The sequence below is a fragment of the Zootermopsis nevadensis genome, unplaced genomic scaffold, assembly GCF_977971745.1.
Source record: "Zootermopsis nevadensis isolate Lab colony 2312 unplaced genomic scaffold, Znev_1.0 Znev_ptg000002l, whole genome shotgun sequence".
Taxonomy (NCBI): domain Eukaryota; kingdom Metazoa; phylum Arthropoda; class Insecta; order Blattodea; family Termopsidae; genus Zootermopsis; species Zootermopsis nevadensis.
In genome coordinates, this window is record NW_028259134.1 from 22672410 (window position 1) to 22696182 (window position 23773).

General features: G+C 42.6%; 1 protein-coding gene across 9 annotated transcripts in view; it reads left to right on the forward strand.

The window, feature by feature from the left end:
* Positions 1-23773, forward strand: part of sli (slit guidance ligand) — a 204887-nt gene that overhangs the window by 80913 nt on the left and 100201 nt on the right. For all 9 annotated transcript variants that reach the window (XM_087353898.1, XM_087353843.1, XM_087353866.1 and 6 more), the window contains exon 2: positions 23552-23623. In XM_087353898.1, the coding sequence (XP_087210024.1) occupies positions 23604-23623 (20 nt within the window). In that variant the 5' untranslated portion in view covers positions 23552-23603. The remainder of the gene's footprint in view (positions 1-23551; positions 23624-23773) is intronic.

The following is a 23773-nucleotide window of genomic DNA, read 5'->3' on the forward strand; positions in this document are numbered from 1 at the left end:
TTGCCCAACAACACAAGTTATAAATTCGGGCACCGCCGGGAATCGAACCCGAGACCCCCAGGATTACAAGGCCAGCGTTCTAACCGCTAGACCACCTCATCTTATTATTATTTAGTTTTCTGTCTGACGACAGGTCCATAAGAACAGGATCCTTCCATCCTTTTCTCGGACTGGGACCTGTTCATATACGTTCTTGGCAGATGATCCAGAAGTGGTTTGCCATTGCCTTCTTCTGTGTGTGAATGGAGTAATTGTTGGGATGCCACGAAGGAAAACTCCGTGTTGCCTAGACCACGGCCTTGCCCAACACAAGTTATAAATTCGAGCACCGCCGGGAATCGAACCCGAGACCCCAGGATTACAAGGCCAGCGTTCTAACCGCTAGACCACCTCATCTTATTATTATTTAGTGTTCTGTCTGACGACAGGTCCATATGAACAGGATCCTTCCATCCTTTTCTCGGACTGGGACCTGTTCATATACGTTCTTGGCAGATGATCCAGAAGTGGTTTGCCATTGCCTTCTTCTGTGTGTGAATGGAGTAATTGTTGGGATGCCACGAAGGAAAACTCCGTGTTGCCTAGACCACGGCCTTGCCCAACAACACAAGTTATAAATCCGGGCACCGCCGGGAATCGAACCCGAGACCCCCAGGATTACAAGGCCAGCGTTCTAACCGCTATATGCCGCGGATATGAAGCACAAGGTATTGGGGGCCCCATAAACTGATCGCTGTCCCATCGAATGTACACAACGCGGCGATAAATCAATCAGTAAACTGTCACTCGATTTCCGGAGACGAAATTATCGACTGCATCGTAATCGATCCACACTCGATAGGAAGAGAAGAGAGTGCTTTGTGTTTCCTTGGCTTTACGGCATAATCGCTTGCCGCTCACGAAGGTACGCAGTTGGAAGGGCGTGAAAAGTTCTCTGTGTCATCTTCTGTTAGATGGATCATCAATCATCTCGGTGGTAGTTGTGGACCCTGGTCGGGTGATCAGATGTCTTTACGTGGTAGTTATGGAACGTTTATGGCGCTCCGGCAAAGATTTCCTCCTGAAGACGTCAGGTTTCAGTCATAACATTGTGTCATAACTCACAATGGTTTATTCCGACGTGATACCTCATACGTACAGATGTTCTTGCTGACAAGAACGGCTTTGCGTGTATCGGTGTCTTTTTCACGTGGAAGGCATCGCTGTAAAGAAGCGAAACGGATGTCCGTTTTACTACTGTGATCGGAGTAATTTATTTTCTGTGTTCTGTAAGCCGTTCGGATTATTTTCAACAATTATCTCATGGGTGTGTGTTTAATAAAGGGACAACGTTTCGGAAGTTGGTTCTGATATCTTCTTCAGGTCGAAGGAGGGCAAAACCTTGTTGCGTCCCCTGGTGAAGACGGAACTGGAACTGACTTCCGAAACGCTGTTTTTGTAACACTTGGGCGACCGATAAAAGTCCAAGGGCGAAATTTAACGCAGTATTTCTATTTTCCGTCGAGAATAAACCCCCTCTTCCCCCGACCCCGATCGTCATCCCGTGGGAAAACATTCCCGCAGTCGACGATTTGGTATTCGACCAACTTTTTCCCAACATCCAGGAACTCATCCCGGTCGAATGTCGGAGCTGAACGCCTTTTAGGCGAAGCGTTGTATCCTCCGGGTTGTCACGTGCGTCTGTCCCCTTGGGGGGGGGGGGGGGGGGGCGACAAGGCGAATGTCGTCGGCAGATGTGACTGGATCACAGTGGGACACAGATCGAGAGACTTTCGTCACCCATTCATTCAGCTTGTATTATAGTTAATTTATTGTAAACCGCCGTATTTTCAGGCTGCGTTATGCAGAACCCCCTCAGCCCTGCTTAATACAATTCAGGGGTGTCCAGTGCGGGCCACATAATCCCCCCTCAACCCTTGTTTTGCCACGTAGATCTCAAATCATCTTCCCCAAGTACCACACCACAAAGTCGTCTGGTGGGTGTTGACGGCTAATAATTTGAGTGGTGTCTATAATCAGCACGGAGACTGTTAACTCTAGTGTAAAGCACGGTGGTAACTATATGTACCACCTCTTTTAACGATCAGACTGAGTACAGATGTGTTTATAAATTTAAATGCCATTTTCATCCGATTCAGAATTTTAAATCGCAGATGGAAACTTTTGAATTCTGCCTAATCTTTGTTTCTCTTCTGTTATCCTTTCTCACCTTCCTTTTATTTCGTCTTATCGTGATTTTTATGTCCTATTGTCCGTCCTCCTTTGTGTTCTCTCATTTATCGCTTGTTTTTGTCTCCACGTGCGACCGTCAGCTGTTCCCATATTTGAACTAAATCTCTTTCTACTTTGCTCCGACCGAGTCGAGTTCATACAAAGCCCTGAACATGTTTGACGGGGAATTCCTTTTCGGAATTTCTGCTAAATTTTTAATGTTAATGTTTTGGAGCATACATGGGGTATGTTCCAAATATAACAGACTTCGTAAGCATAAATTTAAAATCAACACATTTATCAGACCGCTGACATGATAATTAGTTACACTGAGCCATTAATATAATATAAAAACTGAAACACTGATTCTTTTCAGTATTAAAATTCTTGTTAGCAATTCTATTGGCTACCTTCTTATGTCATCATGTCCTGATGAAGGTTAGGATTTAAAGCAGTATGTATGCAAATATGTAAAATTAAAAAATTCTGCATGACGGAATCCCTCCTTTTATATATTTATAAACAACCACAATAGGATTCAAAATAAAAAAAAATATATCAGTCGATTAATGAAGCTTTAATTTGTCATAAGTAATTCTCATCTGCTGCTGTTAAAATTTATCATATTATCGCAGGTCTAATAATCACCAATTAGTTATGTTACCACATAAACCCCTTAATTATCTCCTTCATCGTAAATAAACATATTCAGTGGTAGGAATAATTAAATATGCGCGTTTGTGATGTGCGCAGTTTCAGCAAAATGGTTGTTCCGGCCTTTGGAATACCCGGAGCTTTTTTCCGGTCCGGTTAGAAACCACTCAGCCTGAATTAGTTTGACCCCGGGCAGATCTGTGAAACTATACGGAGCAAGTTTGGACACCCCCGCGATAAAATTGTGGTCCGTTTTGTGACGTCGTAATTGATTTCGGCGTCGTGGACTGATTAATAATACAGTATTATAACTTGCGCTCATCTGGGCGACTGTCGTTTGTTTCTATGAATGGGGCTGTCGTCATGGCGACCGGTTTTAGTGTGTTTGCGTACCCACATTTCGCAGGGGCCACCTCTCCTTTGTACTGTTAATATGGCAATAAGAGAATAGGGGGTTTCCCTTTCTCATGCGTTTAACTCCGTGTGTCAGTTCAGATGCCACGATTTACGAGATTTCACACGGTATTTTAGCCCATCTTATCGTCCTACAAACTGAAGGAAATGTTTATGAAAGTTGTTATTTAATATTTTTGCGATTTCACTTTCTTAAAAAAAATGTGAATTTCGTTTTATTACTCGCCGAAATCTAGGGCACAGTTGTATGTGAAACGGGACCATCGTTTGTTTTAAAAATTCTGAAAAACCCAGATAAGTTTAGGATCCTATTTAAAATAACAATAAATTCGCGGTACTCATTTTGGTACACATTGTAAGAACAAACTTGAAGTATGTAGGAATGTGATGTCCTTAATATAATATCATCAGCTTTGTTAATTTCGAAGTTATAATTTCTTTAAATCATCACGTAATCTGACTCACCCTGTATATAGTGGAGACTAATGTAGAATTACCCGTATTAAAAGGAAAATTAAGACCTATAATAAAAGGTTCTGTGCTCCAACCGGCACAGGGCGTGGAGCCGACAACTTGCGTCTATCAGGAATGCGTGGAGCTTCAACCCACGTCCCCTAACGCCTTCATGGCTCGGTGCATTGAAGGACATCCGTCTTCCTGCTCACGTATAATCACTCATTTTGGCTGTTCAAAGATTCTGTGTGTGTGGTAAAATTTTTCGTCCCTCAAAAGCAGGATGATTTGTTGGTTCTTGGGTGTTTAATGAAACTGTTTCAACTGCAGAAGTTTTATCAGCGTTAAGTGAGATTGTGAGATTTTTTTGTGAATTTCAGGCGGTGTAAATGTGGATTCTTGACTTGTTGGTTATGGGGGGGAGGGGGAGGCTGCCCCGTGTTTTTGAAGGAGCCAAGAGAAGACTACAAAACCCCTACTCACTGCGCGTCAGTCATAAATTTCGCGTTTTCCCATTTTCTTAAGAGGCTCTTCATGCTTTACGACAAGTCTGAAATCATGGCTGGCATACGCTAGTACTGATTTTCAATTTTTATATTACCATAACTCCCCGCTGGGAACCCAGAACGATTTCCAACAGGGAAAAATAATTCGTCCAAGTAGGGAAACCACCCGCAAATTAAGGAGGATGACCTCCGGCTCTTGGTGTCAGTTATCGGCGGTCTGAGTGAGTTCCTGCCCAACTTAGGGCAACACGAGAAAGCGGGCATACGTCTATATCACCTATCGATAAATCGAAGACCGTAGGCACTTCGGACAGCGCCATGATTTATTATTAATTGACTCTATGGAACATAGTTTTTCTTCAGAACCCACCAGTACACTCAGTCAGTGAAGAAATTATCCGCCTTTTATGGAAAACTTTCTGATCATTTTCTGGTTACACCCAGAAATGAAAGCTGGTATATCGGCGAATTCTGATGTCGGTTTTGAATTCGTGTCTCATGAAAGGTTCTCGTGTCGAACTGTTGATTTCGAATGAAGACTCTCTGAATTTTTAAAGGTCATATTGCTATTCTCTCAGGAAGACTAGTGAGATGTCTTTTTTCTTGTATCCCTTGAGATATTTTTTAACATCGAGGGCATGGGTGGAATAATCTTCCACCATTCGTGACAGCCCTTCCACCACCTTGAAGGGCTCCTCGGCTCGCTCGTCGACCTTCTTTTCTCTCCACGGAACCTAATCAGAGTCACTCACAGATGCCAGCACCGTCGTGCCCTCACAATTGTTCATTCATTTTTTGTTACGTGATTCGAGACTCGTGTTGCTTTAGACTCCGTCCGTTCCGGTCAAGAGAAAATCAGCACGACATAAATTCTTCATTCCTCTTTTAACCCCATCTGAGTCCTTTTTGAGAAGCTAACAGTTTCTCAGCTAGTCATAAAATTATTAGCTTTTTTTTATAGAACCCGAAGGTTCATTACCGTGTTTACAAAAGCTCGCCAAATGTCATGCACATTTCGTGACATGCTGTTTTTTTAGGCTGAGAAATTATTAACCCCCTCCCCCCCCGCTAAACCCAAAAGCTAGAGGACCACTCCTTGTCGGCTGTCAGCGACTGCTCGTTCAGTATATTTTCAGCTGCATTACATATCTGTGTGCGTTCTCTTCTATTCCGTCAATTGTCACACTACGTATTTTTCTCAACCTTGTCTCTCTCTAACCAAAGGCGTGAGAAATTAATTTTTGCCTTGTGTAGTTGCTGCATCGTCGTCAAATAACCACCCATAATCCGACTAAAACTCGCTTTGAAAGAGTTTATGAATTCCTGTTTCGTTTGTGTTACATTTTATTGTCAGAACTGTACCGCCCCTAATTTAATAGGCTGTAAGCACGCGCTCCAGCCATGGCGTGCAATGTAAGAAATTTTTACAAGCGTCCTTCATCTCCGGTGCTATAAACCAACCAGAAACCATCCACGCGGTAATGATGATTCTCGGGAGTCATTTGTCCGCTGGACATTCCGTGCGTCAGTGTAATCATTTTCAAAAAGTGTCAAAATCGGTTGCCTCACAGGGGATCACATTTTTATGTTCCAAGTCTTACGACACGGGTCTGTAAACCATTTCCTTTCGCAAAGGAGTGGCAGGGCTTTACGTTAGTTGTCATGGTTACCAGTGGCTTAGCGGTCTGCAAGAGACCTTCCGAATCCACGAAAATACCTGGCACATTTCTTGTTCTTCAAAGACTGACCTTAACATGAAGTAACCTGATTCCTGTCTCATCTTAAACTATTTACAAGAATTTATGGGGTAACATGAGAAATGTACACACAAGTTTCGATGGAAACACTGGAAATGTCTAAGCGTAGAATGAGGATAATATTAAAATTGATGTTATGAAGTTATTGGTAGAGTGGATGTAAAGATCCGATTTCTTAATCACAGTACTTCACCTCGAAGAAGGTTGCGCCTGGAGTCTCCGAAACGTCAGTTGACCCCCCCCCCCATCAGAACAGAGTCGGCAACAAATTCAAAAAGTGAAAACGAAATTACCTGCAAACTCGTCTAGTGTGTAATGAACTCGGTGTTTGTAACCTAGCAACCAAAGGTCAAAGCATTTGCTTCGAGTAATGACCGATACAGTGGCATTGTAACCTGATTACAAGTCGAGGTCACCTTTATTTCGAATGCAGTTTATTCAAATTGCGTGACCGGGGTGCTTCGTAAAATTGGCGGCGGAATCTGACAATCGCGTGGTGATGGTGACCCGTATTCGAAGCTCACGCCGAACGTAAATAATCACCAAGCCGCCAAAAAACCAAATTTCCAGAAAGAAACAGGAAACAATTTGCTTATAGTTACGGAAATGTGGACTTGTTCTCTCCTACGGGTTAGGCCTCCATTCATACCGCGTCATCTCTCGTCGTGTTCGCAGTTTTATCGCATTTAAACTCACGCACGACGCACTTCGAGCTCTGAAACGTCCTTATCTCTGTTGTCAGGGGCGGAGCTTAATATTAACCGTGTCAGCCGTGTAAGCCCGGCTAACACTCTGGTAAATCAAAAATTTAAAATTCTTCTGTGTTACCTACGTGTCTCATTGGTAATCCATACACTGGAACACAGCATATAACCTATCAGATTAAATACGTTGTTTGCCAGCTTAAGCCAGGCGGTCGCTCACCGCGTACGCAATTCCTGGCTGGCTGACAGACAACGATGATGTCGTTATCGTCCTGATGATGGAGGCAGTAAGTACCTACGAAACGGTGGTAAACTTTTACCAGACTATACGGCGCTACAATCCAGAAGACAGCCATCTTCGGACTCAGTCTCGCAGGACGTAAGTCGTAATCCGTGAAAACTGACGCTTAAGACGTGTAATTCTGAGGTAGGAGTTGAAGGAGACTGGATTTTGTTGGCCCAAGGCAGGGACCGGTGGAGGGCTTTGGTTAATTCGGTGATGAACCTTTGGGTTCCGTAAGCCATCTGGTTGGTTGGGTCCACTATTTGGGAAGCCTGAGGGGAAGAGACCTCTGGGGAGACCTAGACGTAGATGGGAGGATAATGTCAGGCGGGATCTATGGGAGATAGGAGTTGAAGGAGACTGGATTTTGTTGGCCCAGGACAGGGTCCGGTGGAGGGCTTTGGTTAATTCGGTGATGAACCTTCGGGTTTCTTAAGCCATCTGGTTGGTTGGGTCCACTATTTGGGAAGCCTGAGGGGAAGAGACCTCTGGGGAGACCTAGACGTAGATGGGAGGATAATGTCAGGCGGGATCTATGGGAGATAGGAGTTGAAGGAGACTGGATTTTGTTGGCCCAGGACAGGGTCCGGTGGAGGGCTTTGGTTAATTCGGTGATGAACCTTCGGGTTTCTTAAGCCATCTGGTTGGTTGGGTCCACTATTTGGGAAGCCTGAGGGGAAGAGACCTCTGGGGAGACCTAGACGTAGATGGGAGGATAATGTCAGGCGGGATCTATGGGAGATAGGAGTTGAAGGAGACTGGATTTTGTTGGCCCAGGACAGGGTCCGGTGGAGGGCTTTGGTTAATTCGGTGATGAACCTTCGGGTTTCTTAAGCCATCTGGTTGGTTGGGTCCACTATTTGGGAAGCCTGAGGGGAAGAGACCTCTGGGGAGACCTAGACGTAGATGGGAGGATAATGTCAGGCGGGATCTATGGGAGATAGGAGTTGAAGGAGACTGGATTTTGTTGGCCCAGGACAGGGTCCGGTGGAGGGCTTTGTTTAATTCGGTGATGAACCTTCGGGTTACGTAAGCCAGCTCTTAAATCTACCTGTTCCTTATGCAAATCCACCCCCACCCCCTCCCCCCAAGTAATGGGCCGTAAATTAGTCCTTGTCAGTAGCCATTAAAAAAAAAAGAAACTAAGTTCCAACTCTGTATTTTTCTGCTATTGATTCAGAGAACATTGACAACTAGCCTCTGTTCTTTGAGCCAACTCTTCCCGCTGTAAATTTCTTTCTTCAACGATAATGACCCCTCACCCCACCCCTCCCGTCATACCCATCGCCCGCCATCTTGTTTATGGCTGTAGTCAGACAAGGCCACCACCTGGATTCAGGCTGCGCTGTGGGGGCCAAAACATGGCTACCAACCTGGCTGTGGGCGGCGAGGAATATCCCCCGGGAAGTGCTTGGTGGACAGAGGTTAGCTACTCGGACCTGGTTCTTGTTCGAAGAGATGAGCTTGTTCTGGTCTCTCTCTCTCTCCCAGGAGACACGTACAGTTCCTGTCTCGTCGGCATAGAACCCGACAGTGACTTTAATGAGCCTGAAACAAGTCTTTGGCCTCAGACCAGCCCAAGTGCCAGGTCACTGAGTTGAAACCCTTAACTTGGGACCGAGGGTGTGGCGTTGTGCTCCGTGGTCAGGGATATCGGGCATCGCGTGGGGTGGCGATTGGGGGGGGGGGGCTACTACTACTACACCGCGAATCTCATTTGAAATTGCCTGGGATTGAACTCGGTTCGCCACGTTGAGAATAAAGCAAGGGGGGAAAATTGTTCATGCTGGAACTTGGCGCATTCCGAAGGATTTGGGGTTCTCACGGTTGCGAATTGTAGCGCCGTGTAATCTGATAGAAGTTTACTGACGTTTCGGAGGTCCTTGCTGCCTCTTCAGGGAGATGAGTACTCCATTTCAAACGAATAACTGTCTGGTCACGTGAGGACAAAATGTTGGGGGGAAAAAATAGTCTGAGTCCAAAAATGTGGAGGTGACAGGACGTTTCATGTTATATATCCTCGAGGATCTACAAAATTTATTATTTTCATCGTTCGTGTATTTAATTCACGTCGCATAAATCACAAGAGAAATGTACACAAAATTGTATTCGGGAAAACCAGAATGGGAAAAAAAAACAGTGTAGACCTAGGCATAGATGGGTCTTAGAAAGATGTAGTCGGAAGTGGATTCATAGAGTTCGGGGGCCTGTGGCGGGCTTTGGATAAAATGGTATATAATTTCTTGTCAGTGTTTGATGGGCAGTGTCCCATGCGATTGTGTCGGGGACTGTACTTTGGAGAAAGTCGTGTTATGTCATCCAGCTACTGGCTGAAGTTGGGGAAGAAATATGGCGGTCATCAGTCGGAGTCTTGTTGCTTGTCAGACGCTGGAAACGTGACACAACGTGACCCTACGTACATGAGGATTACGATCAAGATCCAGTCGCTACTAGACACATGAATATTAATATTTGGGCCGTACTCTTTTCATCATCGTCTTTAACGCAACATCATTTTTGGTCGGGTAATGCTGGGGTACGGTGGTCTAGCGGTTTTAACGCTGGCCTTGTAATCCTGGGGTCTCGGGTTCGATTCCCGGCGGTGCCAGAATTTATAACTTGTGTTGGGCAAGGCCGTGGTCTAGGCAACACGGAGTTTTCCTCCGTGGCATCCCAGCAATTACACAGAAGAAGGCAATGGCAAACCACTTCTGGATCATCTGCCAAGAACGTATATGAACAGGTCCCAGTCCGAGAAAAGGATGGAAGGATCCTGTTCATATGGACCTGTCGTCAGACAGAACACTAAATAAATAAAATAAAATAAATAGTGGAGGTGTAGCTCCACGTATTCATTACCTCCGCAGTGTGAGTGGTAGAATTAGAAGAAGGCATAAAGGCGAAGAGTGTGTGAGGAAAAAGGGATTATGAGCATCAGAAACACATATCGATTGTAATGAACGATAGATATTAAAATAATAAATAAATACTCGTAAAATGATTGGTAAGACACGTAGATGAAAGACGAAGCGAATGTCTGAAATTCAAAACTTAATAAAAGACGTGAAGGAACGTGAGAAGAAAAGTTGGACACGTAAACTTAAGAAGGAAACAAAAATACAAAGCAACAACAACATTCTTTGTTGTTGTTTTTTTTCCGCTCCCGCGTACGGCGAGATGATTTACGGTTTTATATTTCGTTTCATTTCACAACGCGACAATAAAAGAATTTTCCTCTATTTCTGGGTTCATTCTGGCTCCCCCGTGACAATTCCCAATTTACATATCGCACCCAGCAGAGATGCGGTTTCTGGTCCGCGGGACTGCCTATAGTTTTCCGAGCCTCAACTACTGTGCCCTTATTTTATGGTGGCCACTGAGTCGTAGCTGCGCAGAGAACGTGGTCTAGTCCACTTACAAAGGGGGTGGGGGGTATATTTGCCAGTTTTTAATCTCTTCGTAGCTGTGCAGACCGAGTGTGGAGATGTCAATGTTATGATAAATATATATTAGTTTTAAAGATGAAAATAACAATAAAAACCTGAGGATGATGCAATAGAATCGAAACATGTCGTAAATAATAAGCGCTGAAATGTAACATCGTAATAATGATGAAAAGCGCTAAATTTTAATTTTAATTTTAACAACATTTTAAAAATTAAGTTTGTGTATAGACTGAAATAATAAATATATACTAACAAAGATTATTTTAGTATGTTGCTTATCTCTTGTAAGGCACTAGGTAACTATGTGTACCACCTGCTGGTCGGAGTTCGTGTCGTGGAAGGTTAGTTGGGATTATTCAAGGCGCTGAGACCCCTGGAAGGATTCTAGTGTTCACTGTCTCGTAAAACGCGTTTTGAAACCAACGAAACCGGAGATAAATGAAGAATTTCGCAATTTTTTTTTCAAAATCCTACGAGAGAAACGACTGTTTCTAGATATTTCTGGAACAAAGTCTGAGAACGGAGAGCCGGCTTCGCTGTTGTAATCTACAGAGTATCCGTGTTCATATCAAGAATGCGACTGTGATTCCGTGGAAAAAAAAACGCATTCATATTTTTTATTTACTAAAAATTTTGTATTCATTTCACATTTCTCCGATGTTTACCCTATCTTCTCACGTGAACAATGTTGGGTGAAAGGTTACAAATTCTGAAGTTCTTTTCTACACCTTACTGACACATCCTGTTCGGTCCAGATGTTCGTCTTACAACCTGTCTCAAGCGCCGTCAGCGACGTTTCGGGTGATCCTGAGTGGTGATGTAGGATGCGGCAGTGTGAACGCGCGCGTGTCCCGGTTTTGGACATTTGTCTGCTGCTGCTTTCCGGGGTGGATTCGTCTTCCTCTTGTTCTCATTTGAAATTCGAATATACTTCGTCAGGGAGGCGGCGATGGGTAGGCGCATCGCAATCCGCGTGATACGGATGTGTCTGCAGGCGAGGTCACATGAATGCAAAAGTGGCTTATCTGTCATTTGTACTTGGAGGGGGCAAGTTCAGTTTCAGTTTACCACCTCAGGATCTGATGTATAAGGACTGTTTATAAAATAGTCTTCAGTGTATAAATATATAATAATTTATTACAAAATTTCAATTGATAAAATAAATTGTCCGATTTATTGTTGAACACATTTAACAGCCTTGACCTTTCTTCTGAATTTGACAAGGTAATAGAAAAAATAAATTTATTTGTCAAGGGTTGTGTGTTCCGAAAAAAGTATGTGACCTGATGGTTTCACGACGACAGACATTTAAAAAAATTTCTCGGGCTTTTGACCGTGCTAAGAAGGTTTTTTTTATCAACGATAAAAATATTTCAAGCGATACTGACGAGCGAGAGGATCGGGGTTCGATTTCCGGCGGGTACTGATTCTGTAGTCGGTCCAGACTACTACTATCCGATGCGTATCTGAGAGTTTTATCCTCGAGTAAAGAGGGATCCAGCGTGAAGCCGACCTTTCTGTCTTCAATAAACGAAGATGAAATCGACCAAGGTATACGCAATAACAGATAATGCGTTTGGAAAACGTCTTGTGTGCCTGCTTCGCATTCCTAGTTTTGGTCATTAGAAACAGCCGAGCGCCCAGCGAATGGTTCCAGGAAGTCTTCGCGTTTATCCGACACTTCAGCGCTAATTAGAACAGTGAACAACACTTCAAGTGATGATATAAGCATTTCAAGAAGCTTGATTACTTAATGTGATTTGCTGTCCGCGTTACGTTACTCGGAAATCACGTGATGCGATTATTACCTACAATAGTGAAGTGCCGTGGTTTTTATAAAACGCTTTGTGGAGACATCATGTCTGCCTGTGTGTCTGTCATTCTGACGCCTGTAACATTGGTTTCCCTCTCCACCTGATACTGAAGTGTGAGCCTGTTATATTGTCAGTCTTTCAGTGCGCGATGTTTCAGTTAGTGGTCTTTTATTTACACGTTTAACGGTGGCAACAGAAAGTAATTTATGATTTTTAGAAATGAATTTGTATCTTAAGTGCGTCATGTTTGTGTTGAATCAAATACATATATTTATTTTCATAGTCTATACACAAACTTATTTTAAATGATGTTGTTAAAATAAATGCAATGCATCAAAATGTATAATAGTTTTTAAAATAATATAAATTGATAAACCTGAAGATGATGTCATAAAAAATCGAAACATGTCGTCCAAAAACAAAAATAAAAGCGCTGAATAATGTAATGTCGTACTACGATAAAGGAGCGCCATAAATATAACATAATATACTTTATACTATAAATGTTATAATATTTTAACATCATTTTAAATAAGTTTGTGTATAGACTATGAAAATAAATATATGTATTTAGAAATGAAGTTCATGGTCCACAGTTCTTCATGAGCAGCTAATAGTCATTATTTTGATCAAGAAATTACCCGGAGACTCGTTACCGATAAACGTTCTAACCGGACCCTCAACTTCATACCCATATTTTATCCATACAAGAGAATATATCTCTGTTTTCTATACCACACATGGTCTTAAAGCTTTCTGGATATGTCGTGAAGACGCGAATGTGCATTTCCCCAATGCGCGTCGTAACAAACAAAGATAGGGAACATTACGTCAGACTCGGTCTTTGGATGCTGGAAACTTTAACCCGAGTGTCAGTGTAATTAAGTCGCCGATACTGCACTCCGTTGCTACGAAGGTATGTGCAGAGGTCAGGGGGTCGTTACCTTTCACGGGACAGGGGTGTCTGAAGTATAAGGCGGGTGCCAAATAGAACGGTCGTGGGTATGTAATGTTTCAGTCCCTTGAACGCGGTCTTACGCCGTGAAATCTGAGTTACAATCCATGTCAGCTCTTGGATATTTGTCCGCGGATTTATAAAAGATGTTCAAAATCCACAGCGACAGTAACGACAAGGTTTTTGAGACAACGCCAGTTCTTGAGTGAGGCAAGTGGAAGGTATTACGATTGAAACGAACTGACAACATGCATGCGTGACTTGTACACCCCTGTGACGTTGGAGCGGCAATCTCACTCTTGTTTGCTCCAGGAAGAGCAGAGGTGGATATTCTTGTAGATAGCTAGGCCTTTTGCGTGCAGCGTGGGAGAGAATATAATTAGACGGTCGGATGGTTAAGAGTCGCGGGCACGATGGGCGCTGTAGGGACATGGCGGATCAGAAGACGATGTGCTGGCACGCGGACCCCGTCTGAATAACATTTAAGAAGAATTCAGTCCGTACCGCGAAGAAAACACAAGGCTTCACCATTACAAAGATCAACTGGTTAACCTTGTTTAAGGAAATAATACGACTAAAACGCTAATTAACCTTTGGAGTCGAAGCTCTTTCAAATGAAACTTAAGGATTCAGTCCGTACCGCGAAGAAAACACAAGGCTTCACCATTACAAAGATCAACTGGTTAACCTTGTTTAAGGAAATAATACGACTAAAACGCTAATTAACCTTTGGAGCCGAAGCTCTTTCAAATGAAACTTAAGGATTCAGTCCGTACCGCGAAGAAAACACTACACTTCACCATTACAAAGATCGACTGGTTAACGCTGTTTAAGGAAATAATCGCTGTTTATAGCGAGAATCATGCGAAACACTCATTTTAACGGAATGAAGAGAGAGCAATGATAAAAGAGAGAGTAGTGAGAAGAGAGAGAATGAGTGAGTAGAACAAATCGAAAAGAAAGAAACCACAATGACAGACAATGTAGGAAGGGTGATATTGAAACGGATCGAACGTGAAATACGTTCTAGTAATTTGAGTCAAATGGAAGTGCCTTATAATCGAGATTAGTGACCTGTTCTGGCATATTTGGCACTTTCTGGTACTGTGGTAATTGTAGGTGCCACCCGCTGTTGCATATGGCAACTCTGCGTTTTATCAACGTAGTGTATTTACGTGTTTCGTATGATTCTCACATTAAACAGCGATTATTTCCTTAAATAGCGTTAACCAGTTGATCTTTGTAATGGTGAAGTGCGGTGTTTTCTTCGCGGTACGGACTGAAATCTTAAGTTTCATTTGAAAGAGCTTCGGCTCCAAAGGTTAATTAGCGTTTTAGTCGTATTATTTCCTTAAACAAGGTTAACCACTTGATCTTTTTAATGGTGAAGTGTAGTGTTTTCTTCGCGGTACGGACTGAATTCTTAAGTTTCGTTTGAAAGAGCTTCGGCTCCAAAGGTTAATTAGCGTTTTAGTCGTATTATTTCCTTAAACAAGGTTAACCACTTGATCTTTTTAATGGTGAAGTGTAGTGTTTTCTTCGCGGTACGGACTGAATTCTTAAATGTTATTTACAGTAGCTACGGATTCAAAGATTTATATTCTTTTTGTTTTTTATTGTTGAAGTTGAAGTGTTGAAGCGTTTTAATTACAAATTTCAGTTTGCATTCTCTCAGGAATGGGGCAACTGCAATATGAATCACGTTGTACTCCACTACGCCCGTAAATTTCAGCAATAAACAACTGTTTATTAGATACGCTGTTTGAGAAATATGACTGTGTACAGCGCTTTCCGGGCAATTACTGGTCAGATAATCTCCCACAGCTGCGCTCTCCGGAGTAATCATGTTCATGGCACAAATATGGCACCGCAGCTGCGAAGTTTAATCCTGTCTTAATTAACCTGTGTTTAGATGGTAGGCAAAATTAAAAAGGCCTGCCGCTCGCTTATAATGTGGGCATTACTTTTAGAGCTGATGGCGTTGCCATGGGAACGACAACTCATTAAGAAGTTTCCTCAGAGAGACGGGACGACTCAAGTTTTAATTTCGCCCTTGTTACCATAGTGATGGTTTGACGAAGCGAGACGGAGCGCCACCAACGAACTTTTCCATGGAGTTTAGTTTTCCGTTAATTGCGGAAGGGGGTAAATGAAGAATAAAAGTGAAATGAGAAATGGAAACGTTTTCACCACAATTTTCACGTGTCAATGCACTGACATGTCAACTTTCTTCTGCGTGCTTTTGAACCGTTCTGTTTCTAGCCGTGAGGGAATTTAAGCTGGAGATGGTAAAACATATTTTTGTTTGAAACAGGAGAATTAATTGCGGTTGTGCTCTTAACTGTTTGTGCTGGAAAATTTCCCGTCGACAATGACGGGAAAGTCTAAATCAGTACTTGAAAAAATACGTTCTTATTGGAAAGTGTGACAAGGGAGTATTTAACAATTAAAATCATTACGAATGCCATTAATAAAGTCTGCAGCCAGTTGTACTACAAATGTCTGGTCTATGCCTTTCTCCCTTGGAATGCTGGTTTACGTTGTAAGCCTGTGTAGACCTGCCCTCCGAAGTTCCTTTGGGCTTGTAAGATATCAGATTAAATTGTCTCCATTGATTAATATCCCTATCCAGAACATGAAAATTTCTCCGAAACGTCGGTTTACACAGCGTCGCAACCCACAATGGAGAGTTTGTGTAGGTACTGAAACCGACGACCGCGTTCACACGGTTGGGCACCCCTGCCGGCGCGCCTCATCACCTGACCTAATTGAAAACAAAGAAAGACCGAGTAATCGCCAAGCAGATAAGGCAGGCAGGTCCTACGGGCTGTTATCGCATCCTGTTTGGGTGGATCACCGCTCGCTCTTGTCTCACGAGACGTCGGTTTGAGTCCAGCCCACTAAGACCTCACCACGTTCAGACCTTTCTTCAACTTTAGGATTAGTGTGTATCTCAGATTACATTGACTCCAGTTTCCAGCTGCGTGGAATGTATAGACCGTGCGTCCATTCATATATTTCGTCAAATATATCAACCCTTTGAAGCTGAAGGTCTTCTAAATAATATTTAAGAATTCAGTCCTTACCGCAAAGAAAACACAACGCTTCTCCATTACAAAGACCAACTGAACGCATCTAAAAATATTTAAGAATTCAGTCCTTACCGCAAAGAAAACACAACGCTTCACCATTACAAAATCAACTGAGAGAGAGAGATAGGAAATTGGTGGGGGAGAAGTGAGAGACACTTCGATATCTGGGGGGGAGAAAGAGCATCTTATAGCTAGAAGGTCCCCAGGCAATGCCCGCTCGTCCTTCTGTTAAGGATAAAGTAAGAGTGAAGGCGTTAGTGTGATGATTGGCATAAAAGACGGAATTTTGAAATTTTGTATTAGCGAAAGCTGAGGCTATTGATTTGGAAGTTTAATATATAATTTAGAAGTTCCTACTGAGGGGAGGGGGGGTAAATTTTGACGGCGTTAAGGGGTGGTAAATTTTGATTAATTTAAATAGGGAGGGCTGCATGAGAAGCTTGCAGTGGCAACTTGGAACTTGGGAACCATCTCAGCATTTGCTTGAAGACAGAGGAAAACCAAGGAAAACCAAATCAACTGATCTCATCTAAAAATATTTATGATTTCAGTCCGTACCGCAAAGAAAACACAACTCTTCACCATTACAAAGACCAACTGATTAACGCTGTTTAAGAAATAATCGTTTATCGTGAGAATAAAATATAACATGACTGTTGGAGATGGTGGTTCACATAGTTAACCACTTCAACAGATTAAACCACACCTGAAGTTTTCGATGATGCTAGTCACGCGATATAAGAAGCCGTCGGTATTAGGCCTCTCAGAAGCGCTTTGATCATTTAATATCCCGACCAAGGTCTGGAACTTCGATTATAAAGAACAAAACTACTTCCTGACGAGACCGTCAGAAATACGCGAAGGCGCGCGCACTTTGGCTGTGACCATCCACACTGAGCATGTAAGTCCTCCGTTTGTAACAATTTGCGTGTTATGCGAAAACAACCTGCAATTTTCTCCGCATAAACATTTCACCTACTACAGATAACCCTCACGATAACCTGACCTCGTGGGATTCTGAAGCCTCAGCCAGGCGTTTCACGTGCTTGCTTGTGTTTATTGGCAATTCAAGATGCCAATTTAATCTCTTTCAGCGCCTCAACACATAATTTGCTGTTTAAGCTGTATTTTTTATTACTGTTCTACGCCTCACCATTGCACCGTTTGTAGGACTCTACCACAGTAATACGTCACAAGTTATCAAGCAGCTGGGAGAGAAGGAGAGAAAGAATTAGCACGAAACTCGTCTAAATTACATTTAAGAATTCAGTCCGTACCGCGAAGAAAACACTACACTTCACCATTGCAAGGATCAACTGGTTAACCTTGTTTAAGGAAATAATACGACTAAAACGCTAATTAACCTTTGGAGCCGAAGCTCTTTCAAATGAAACTTAAGAATTCAGTCCGTACCGCGAAGAAAACACTACACTTCACCATTAAAAAGATCAACTGGTTAACCTTGTTTAAGGAAATAATACGACTAAAACGCTAATTAACCTTTGGAGCCGAAGCTCTTTCAAATGAAACTGAAGAATTCAGTCCGTACCGCGAAGAAAACACTACACTTCACCATTACAAAGATCAGCTGGTTAACCTTGTTTAAGGAATAATACGACTAAAACGCTAATTAACCTTTGGAGCCGAAGCTCTTTCAAATGAAACTTAAGAATTCAGTCCGTACCGCGAAGAAAACACTACACTTCACCATTACAAAGATCAGCTGGTTAACGCTGTTTAAGGAAATAATACGACTAAAACGCTAATTAACCTTTGGAGCCGAAGCTCTTTCAAATGAAACTGAAGAATTCAGTCCGTACCGCGAAGAAAACACTACACTTCACCATTACAAAGATCAGCTGGTTAACCTTGTTTAAGGAAATAATACGACTAAAACGCTAATTAACCTTTGGAGCCGAAGCTCTTTCAAATGAAACTTAAGAATTCAGTCCGTACCGCGAAGAAAACACTACACTTCACCATTACAAAGATCAGCTGGTTAACGCTGTTTAAGGAAATAATACGACTAAAACGCTAATTAACCTTTGGAGCCGAAGCTCTTTCAAATGAAACTGAAGAATTCAGTCCGTACCGCGAAGAAAACACTACACTTCACCATTACAAAGATCAGCTGGTTAACCTTGTTTAAGGAAATAATACGACTAAAACGCTAATTAACCTTTGGAGCCGAAGCTCTTTCAAATGAAACTTAAGAATCCAGTCCGTACCGCGAAGAAAACACTACACTTCACCATTACAAATGACAACTGGTTAACGCTGTTTAAGGAAATAATCGCTGTTTAATGTGAGAATCATACGAAACAAATGAATACTCCGTGTGGGAAAAAATGCAGAGTTTGCTGAATTTTAAGAGAGGTGGTACATATAGTTACCGCTGCGATTCACTCATTTTTGAGTATCAATTAACCTTTTCTGTGTCGCTGAAGGAGAAGACGGAGATCTGTAGTTAAAGGTATAATCGATTTTCTAACGACTGTGTAAACCGCGTTCCGGTTCCAAAACTTGTGTTGGCATTCCACGCATGAAGACGTAATGACATCACGAACGAGCCACCTGTTCTCCTGTTAGGTCATCATCCCATTATTACTATTGCTACATTCCATGTTTGTTTTTTTTGTTTATTGTGAGCCAGGTCATGCTATGGCTTTTATGTCCTGGGTTTAAATCCGGGACACGTTCTGACTCGTTATGCCTTTGTTCATCGCCTCTCAGTAGTGTTTTGTCTACAGCTGATTATTATTAAACGACGCTCTTTGAAGCACATAGGTTACTTCTGCGAATGTTAGGATGATTGTTAATTGTGAAGTGTAAGGGAAATTGGTCGGATCGGCCTTGGCGTGTTTTAAGATTCTGTCCCGACGTGTTTCTGGAGAGTGTGATTAAAACCGAGATACATCTGATCTGGACGAGGATCGAACCCGCGAGTTTCCTCGAATACAATTCAGGGCTTCAACCGTGACCTCATTTTGGATGCTGATTGGGTAAGAATTGGGAAGGTGTCCATCGTGGCCTGTTGGAGATTGCTGATTTGTCATTTACTTAAGAAAATGGCAGATAAGTTGATCCAAAGTCTTCCGTAACTACTTTCAGGACTGAATTGAAGTATGTTAGGGTGGTGACTCGTGGCGATCTCTTGTGAGGACTGTAATGAACCTTAGGATTTCAGAAAAGTAGGAGTTTCCTGACCAGCTAAGCTACTGTAAGATTCTTAATCTGGACTTTGCTTCATGGAGCTGTTTACATAAGCCTCTGTCCTGTCGTTGCCAGTTGACGTCTGGTATCTGACGCCCAACCCAGGAACTTTTCGTCTTAAATTCAAAATTAAATTCTATCAACTACTCGAAAGGACACGCGTACCAGATTTCGCTGAAACTTGGTGTGTTGATTTAGATATAGGAAACTTTGAACTTTCCCCTCCCCATCCAGGGTTCATTTCATAGCAGTATAATTAACCGAAATAATCGCGTCTGTGTATCGTCAACATAGTCGGTCCGATTGATCCAGCTGAAGCTGACTGCAGACGTTTGATGTAATAGACGTAAACCCTGTATGGTAGTTGACCCGCGGGGCAGAGCACACTTTGCCGGCGAAATTGACTTCCCCAGAGAAGGCTGTTAGTTCCAGGGGCCGTAGTCGTTATGGCTCATTGCCTCGCGTTATTCATAATTCACCCCGCGATGTTATTGACAGCCGCACCGCAGAGACATCTAGAGGCTAACCCACAGAACATCCCCCTTCTTATTTTATTTATACTTTCAGTTGCCGAATTTTCAGTCATTCACGTCAAAAGACAGGGCGGTTAGAAAGTGTGGAACAGAAAAGGACGTGGACGGGAGTGGTCGTGGCCTGTTTTAAGATACGAGGCGCGTCCCAAAAGTAAGTTTCCCACTCGTCCCACACCTAGCAAACCTTATATTGCGCGAAGCGACTGTGCGTACGTGATAGAGCAATGACGTAGCATGGCGCATGCACTAACGGCACTTCCCGCGTTCTCACAGTAGCATCGTTGCAGCTGTTGAAGATGGAGGTTCTTATTCCAGCTCCCGCCGACTGTGAAGTGCGGTCAGTGATAACGCTAGGCCGCGCACGGCTCGACGGACAGCAAGTCTCCTGCAGGAGTTCAGCTGGGAGGTGTTTAATCATCCACCCTACAGCCCGGACCTCGCTCCCAGTGATTTCCATCTTTTCCTACACCTCAAGAAATTCCTGTCCGGTCAGCGTCAGCGTTTTGAGAATGACAGAGAGGCGGAGATGGTTGTCACACAGTGGTTCCAATCCCAGGCGGCAGACTTCTACGACACAGGTATTCAAAAGTTGGTCCCACGGTATGACAAATGTCTCAATTCCTTTGGCGAATATGTTAAAAAATAGCTGGACACTTGCTGTATCTGTTGCAATAAATATTTCCATGAAATCGTGTTTTGTTTCTGTAAACGGCCCCAGGGAAACTTACTTTGAGGACGAGCCTCGTAGTTTTCCAGCGTTTGTCCGGAGATCCCAAATAAAACTGTAGAATGTCGGCGGATCATCGGCACCTCCCTAAGGCGAAGCTTTTCTGTTATCAGGATTTATTTTATGGCGGATTAAGATCGGCGAGAATCGATTCTGCTACGTTCAGGTTGGGACAGGAGACGTAACTTCAGACTACGCTCCGTTGCCATGTTCGTTTCTAACGTTATATGCTTGTTGATAATTCTGGAGTCGAACACTTTGTTTGGTGGGCGTGTTGTGTCTCACGGAATTTGCTTCTCGAAATGTTTCCTGTCTTAAACTCTTAACATCGCCTTTGTTCAGATCCGCTCATGTTATTCGAGCAACTGCGAACATACACAGCTTCCTTGTTACAGTTGATGAATGGGTGGGTTTTCAAAATACATACGGGGGGAGCTGGGCCTAAAATTATAATCCTAAAACAACTTCACTTAAAAAGTCAGGAATCATAAAACTGCTTCATGGAACCCCGGCCTCACATTTTACAAGTAGTTTTTTCACAAACTATTCTTTACAGACACTAAACAAATAAATTGGATGTTATATATAGTGTATAATTATCCGATTTTCTTGAAGATTTTTTTGTGAAGAACCAATTTAATACGACTTTTCAGTTCTAATTTTTTTTTGCATTGGTGAAATATGGCGGCGAAATTCAAAGCAGTGATGATTCATCCTGGGATTCTGAACGTTTATTACACCATTGGAGAATATGTCGCTATTTTGTTGAAAATATTTACTGACAACATGGCGACTGGCGAAATTTAATCTGTAGACTTGTTTTCTCAAATGTAGTAAGACGTGTTAAATTTAGCGGTAACTATGACGTGTTACAGATAACCAAGAAATGCCGCGTGCCATTTCCGAATGAGACCCAGTCGAGGGGCTTCACTTGCCCACATCCCTTCATTCCTCGCCCTCACCAACCACCGTCGAGTTCGCGTCATGAACCAAAGATCATTTAAACTTTCCAACTCCATTCGGTGTCCAGGGTTATTTTAATCATAGAACAGACCGACTGGGGGCTCAAGATAACTTCCCCGTCAGTGGAAGAAATCGCTTCTGTCGGCCAAGAAATCACGCGGCTCGCAGGACGAATGTGACGCACGAGAGGGAGAAATTGTTTGCTCCGACGTCATGAAAACATACAGACGTTGCGGAGGTCAAACTCCACATATTACAGACCTAGGAACTAGGCGAAATGGATATTTATCATCATGTTCAGGTCTCTTTAGCCGCAGTAAAATATCCTGTGGTACACATCGAATAAAGTGGGTGGGTGCTCATTTAACGACGCTGTCAGTAGCTAAGATTTTACAGCTCCCGATACGGTGATTAATGGGTAATGGATACAAAATGTTGTGAAAGAAAGCGGTCGTGGCTTACTTTAAATTACTATCTCAGCGTTTGCATGGGGGGGGAACTGAGAAAATCCACGAAATACCTCATTAAGGATAGTCGTCCTCCGAACCCAGGACGTTCCACGTTTAGAAATTGTTTCGCGACGTCTGGTCTCTACTTTGCTGTTCAGTCAAATATATTCTTGCATTTATGGAGGAGACTGTACTCAGGAATTACTTCTCGGAAGCTGTTGTTTGGTTATGATGAATTGATGGGAGATTTAAGTAGATTTCTAAACGATGTGATAATTTTTCACTGGAACTAATACATGATTATGTATAATGGATTTTGGAATAACCTAAACCCATTATAAAGCCCCTGTAATCCAGTGATTTAATGCAGAAGTCTTGATCGTGGAGCCTCCGACTGACTTAACTACTGTTCACACCTGAAGATGACCTCCCACATCGGAACTTTCCCCCGCATCCAGAAGGCCATGCTTTTCCACTCAGCCAGTTCATTACAGTTAACACTGGCTGTCGTAGTTTACTGCTCGTGTCGTAGGACAGACAGATTTTCGTAGAAGGTAATTAGGTATTCCGAAAGCGTTCGTAGAAGGTGGCAAACGTGAATCCAGAGGTCATTCTGTCAGCTTGTAATAGCGCGTTTAAGACTATTACCACTTCTGATACACGCGGTGTCTACCGGAGACCCCGTAATGCCCATTGTCACGAACCATTTTCCCTTTTTCTAACCCTTTGAAGCTCATCTGAATGATATTTAATAATTCAGTCCGTACCGCGAAGAAAACACTACACTCCACCATTGCAAAGATCAACTGGTTAACCTTGTTTAAGGAAATAATACGACTAAAACGCTAATTAACCTTTGGAGCCGAAGCTCTTTCAAATGAAATTTACGAATTCAGTCCGTACCGCGAAGAAAACACTACACTTCACCATTAAAAAGATCAAGTGGTTAACCTTGTTTAAGGAAATAATCGTTGTTTATTGTGAGAAACATAGGCAACCCATATGTAAAAAAAATACAGAATTATTGATCATTAAACCAGGTGGTACATATAGTTACCACTGTGCTTTAAAGGGTTTTATCTGTACAGTAAAACGTAAGATATAAAGGAAAATACACAATACGCTGACGAGGCGGGTCATTTTGATATCTGCTCTTCCCTTGATGTAAAAGACCAAATTTTACACCCATACAAAACAACAGGTAAAATTGTGTATTGTGCATCGCTTTGTATAGGCATTGTAAATGTAACGGATTTGTAACCGTAATGAATGTTTGGATTTTAACAAATTAATTATAATAATTATATTAATGCATGCTTCAAGTTTGGGTATAATTAGCCAGTAATGAAGCTTACGGTCGTTTATCTCTTGTTTCAGGGATTTGCAAGGAAACAACCTGACCGTCATCTTCGAAACGGACTTCGAGGACATGGGAAACCTACGCGTTCTGTAAGTACTCCACTTTTGTGCCCTTAAAAACTGTTGTAAGAACGTGCATTTCTTCTGACAGGGAATGGTTAGGAATTCCACATTTTAGGTTGGAGGCGAGAAAAATACACCCTTCAAAAAACTCAAGAAATAATAACTTAATTACGTAAT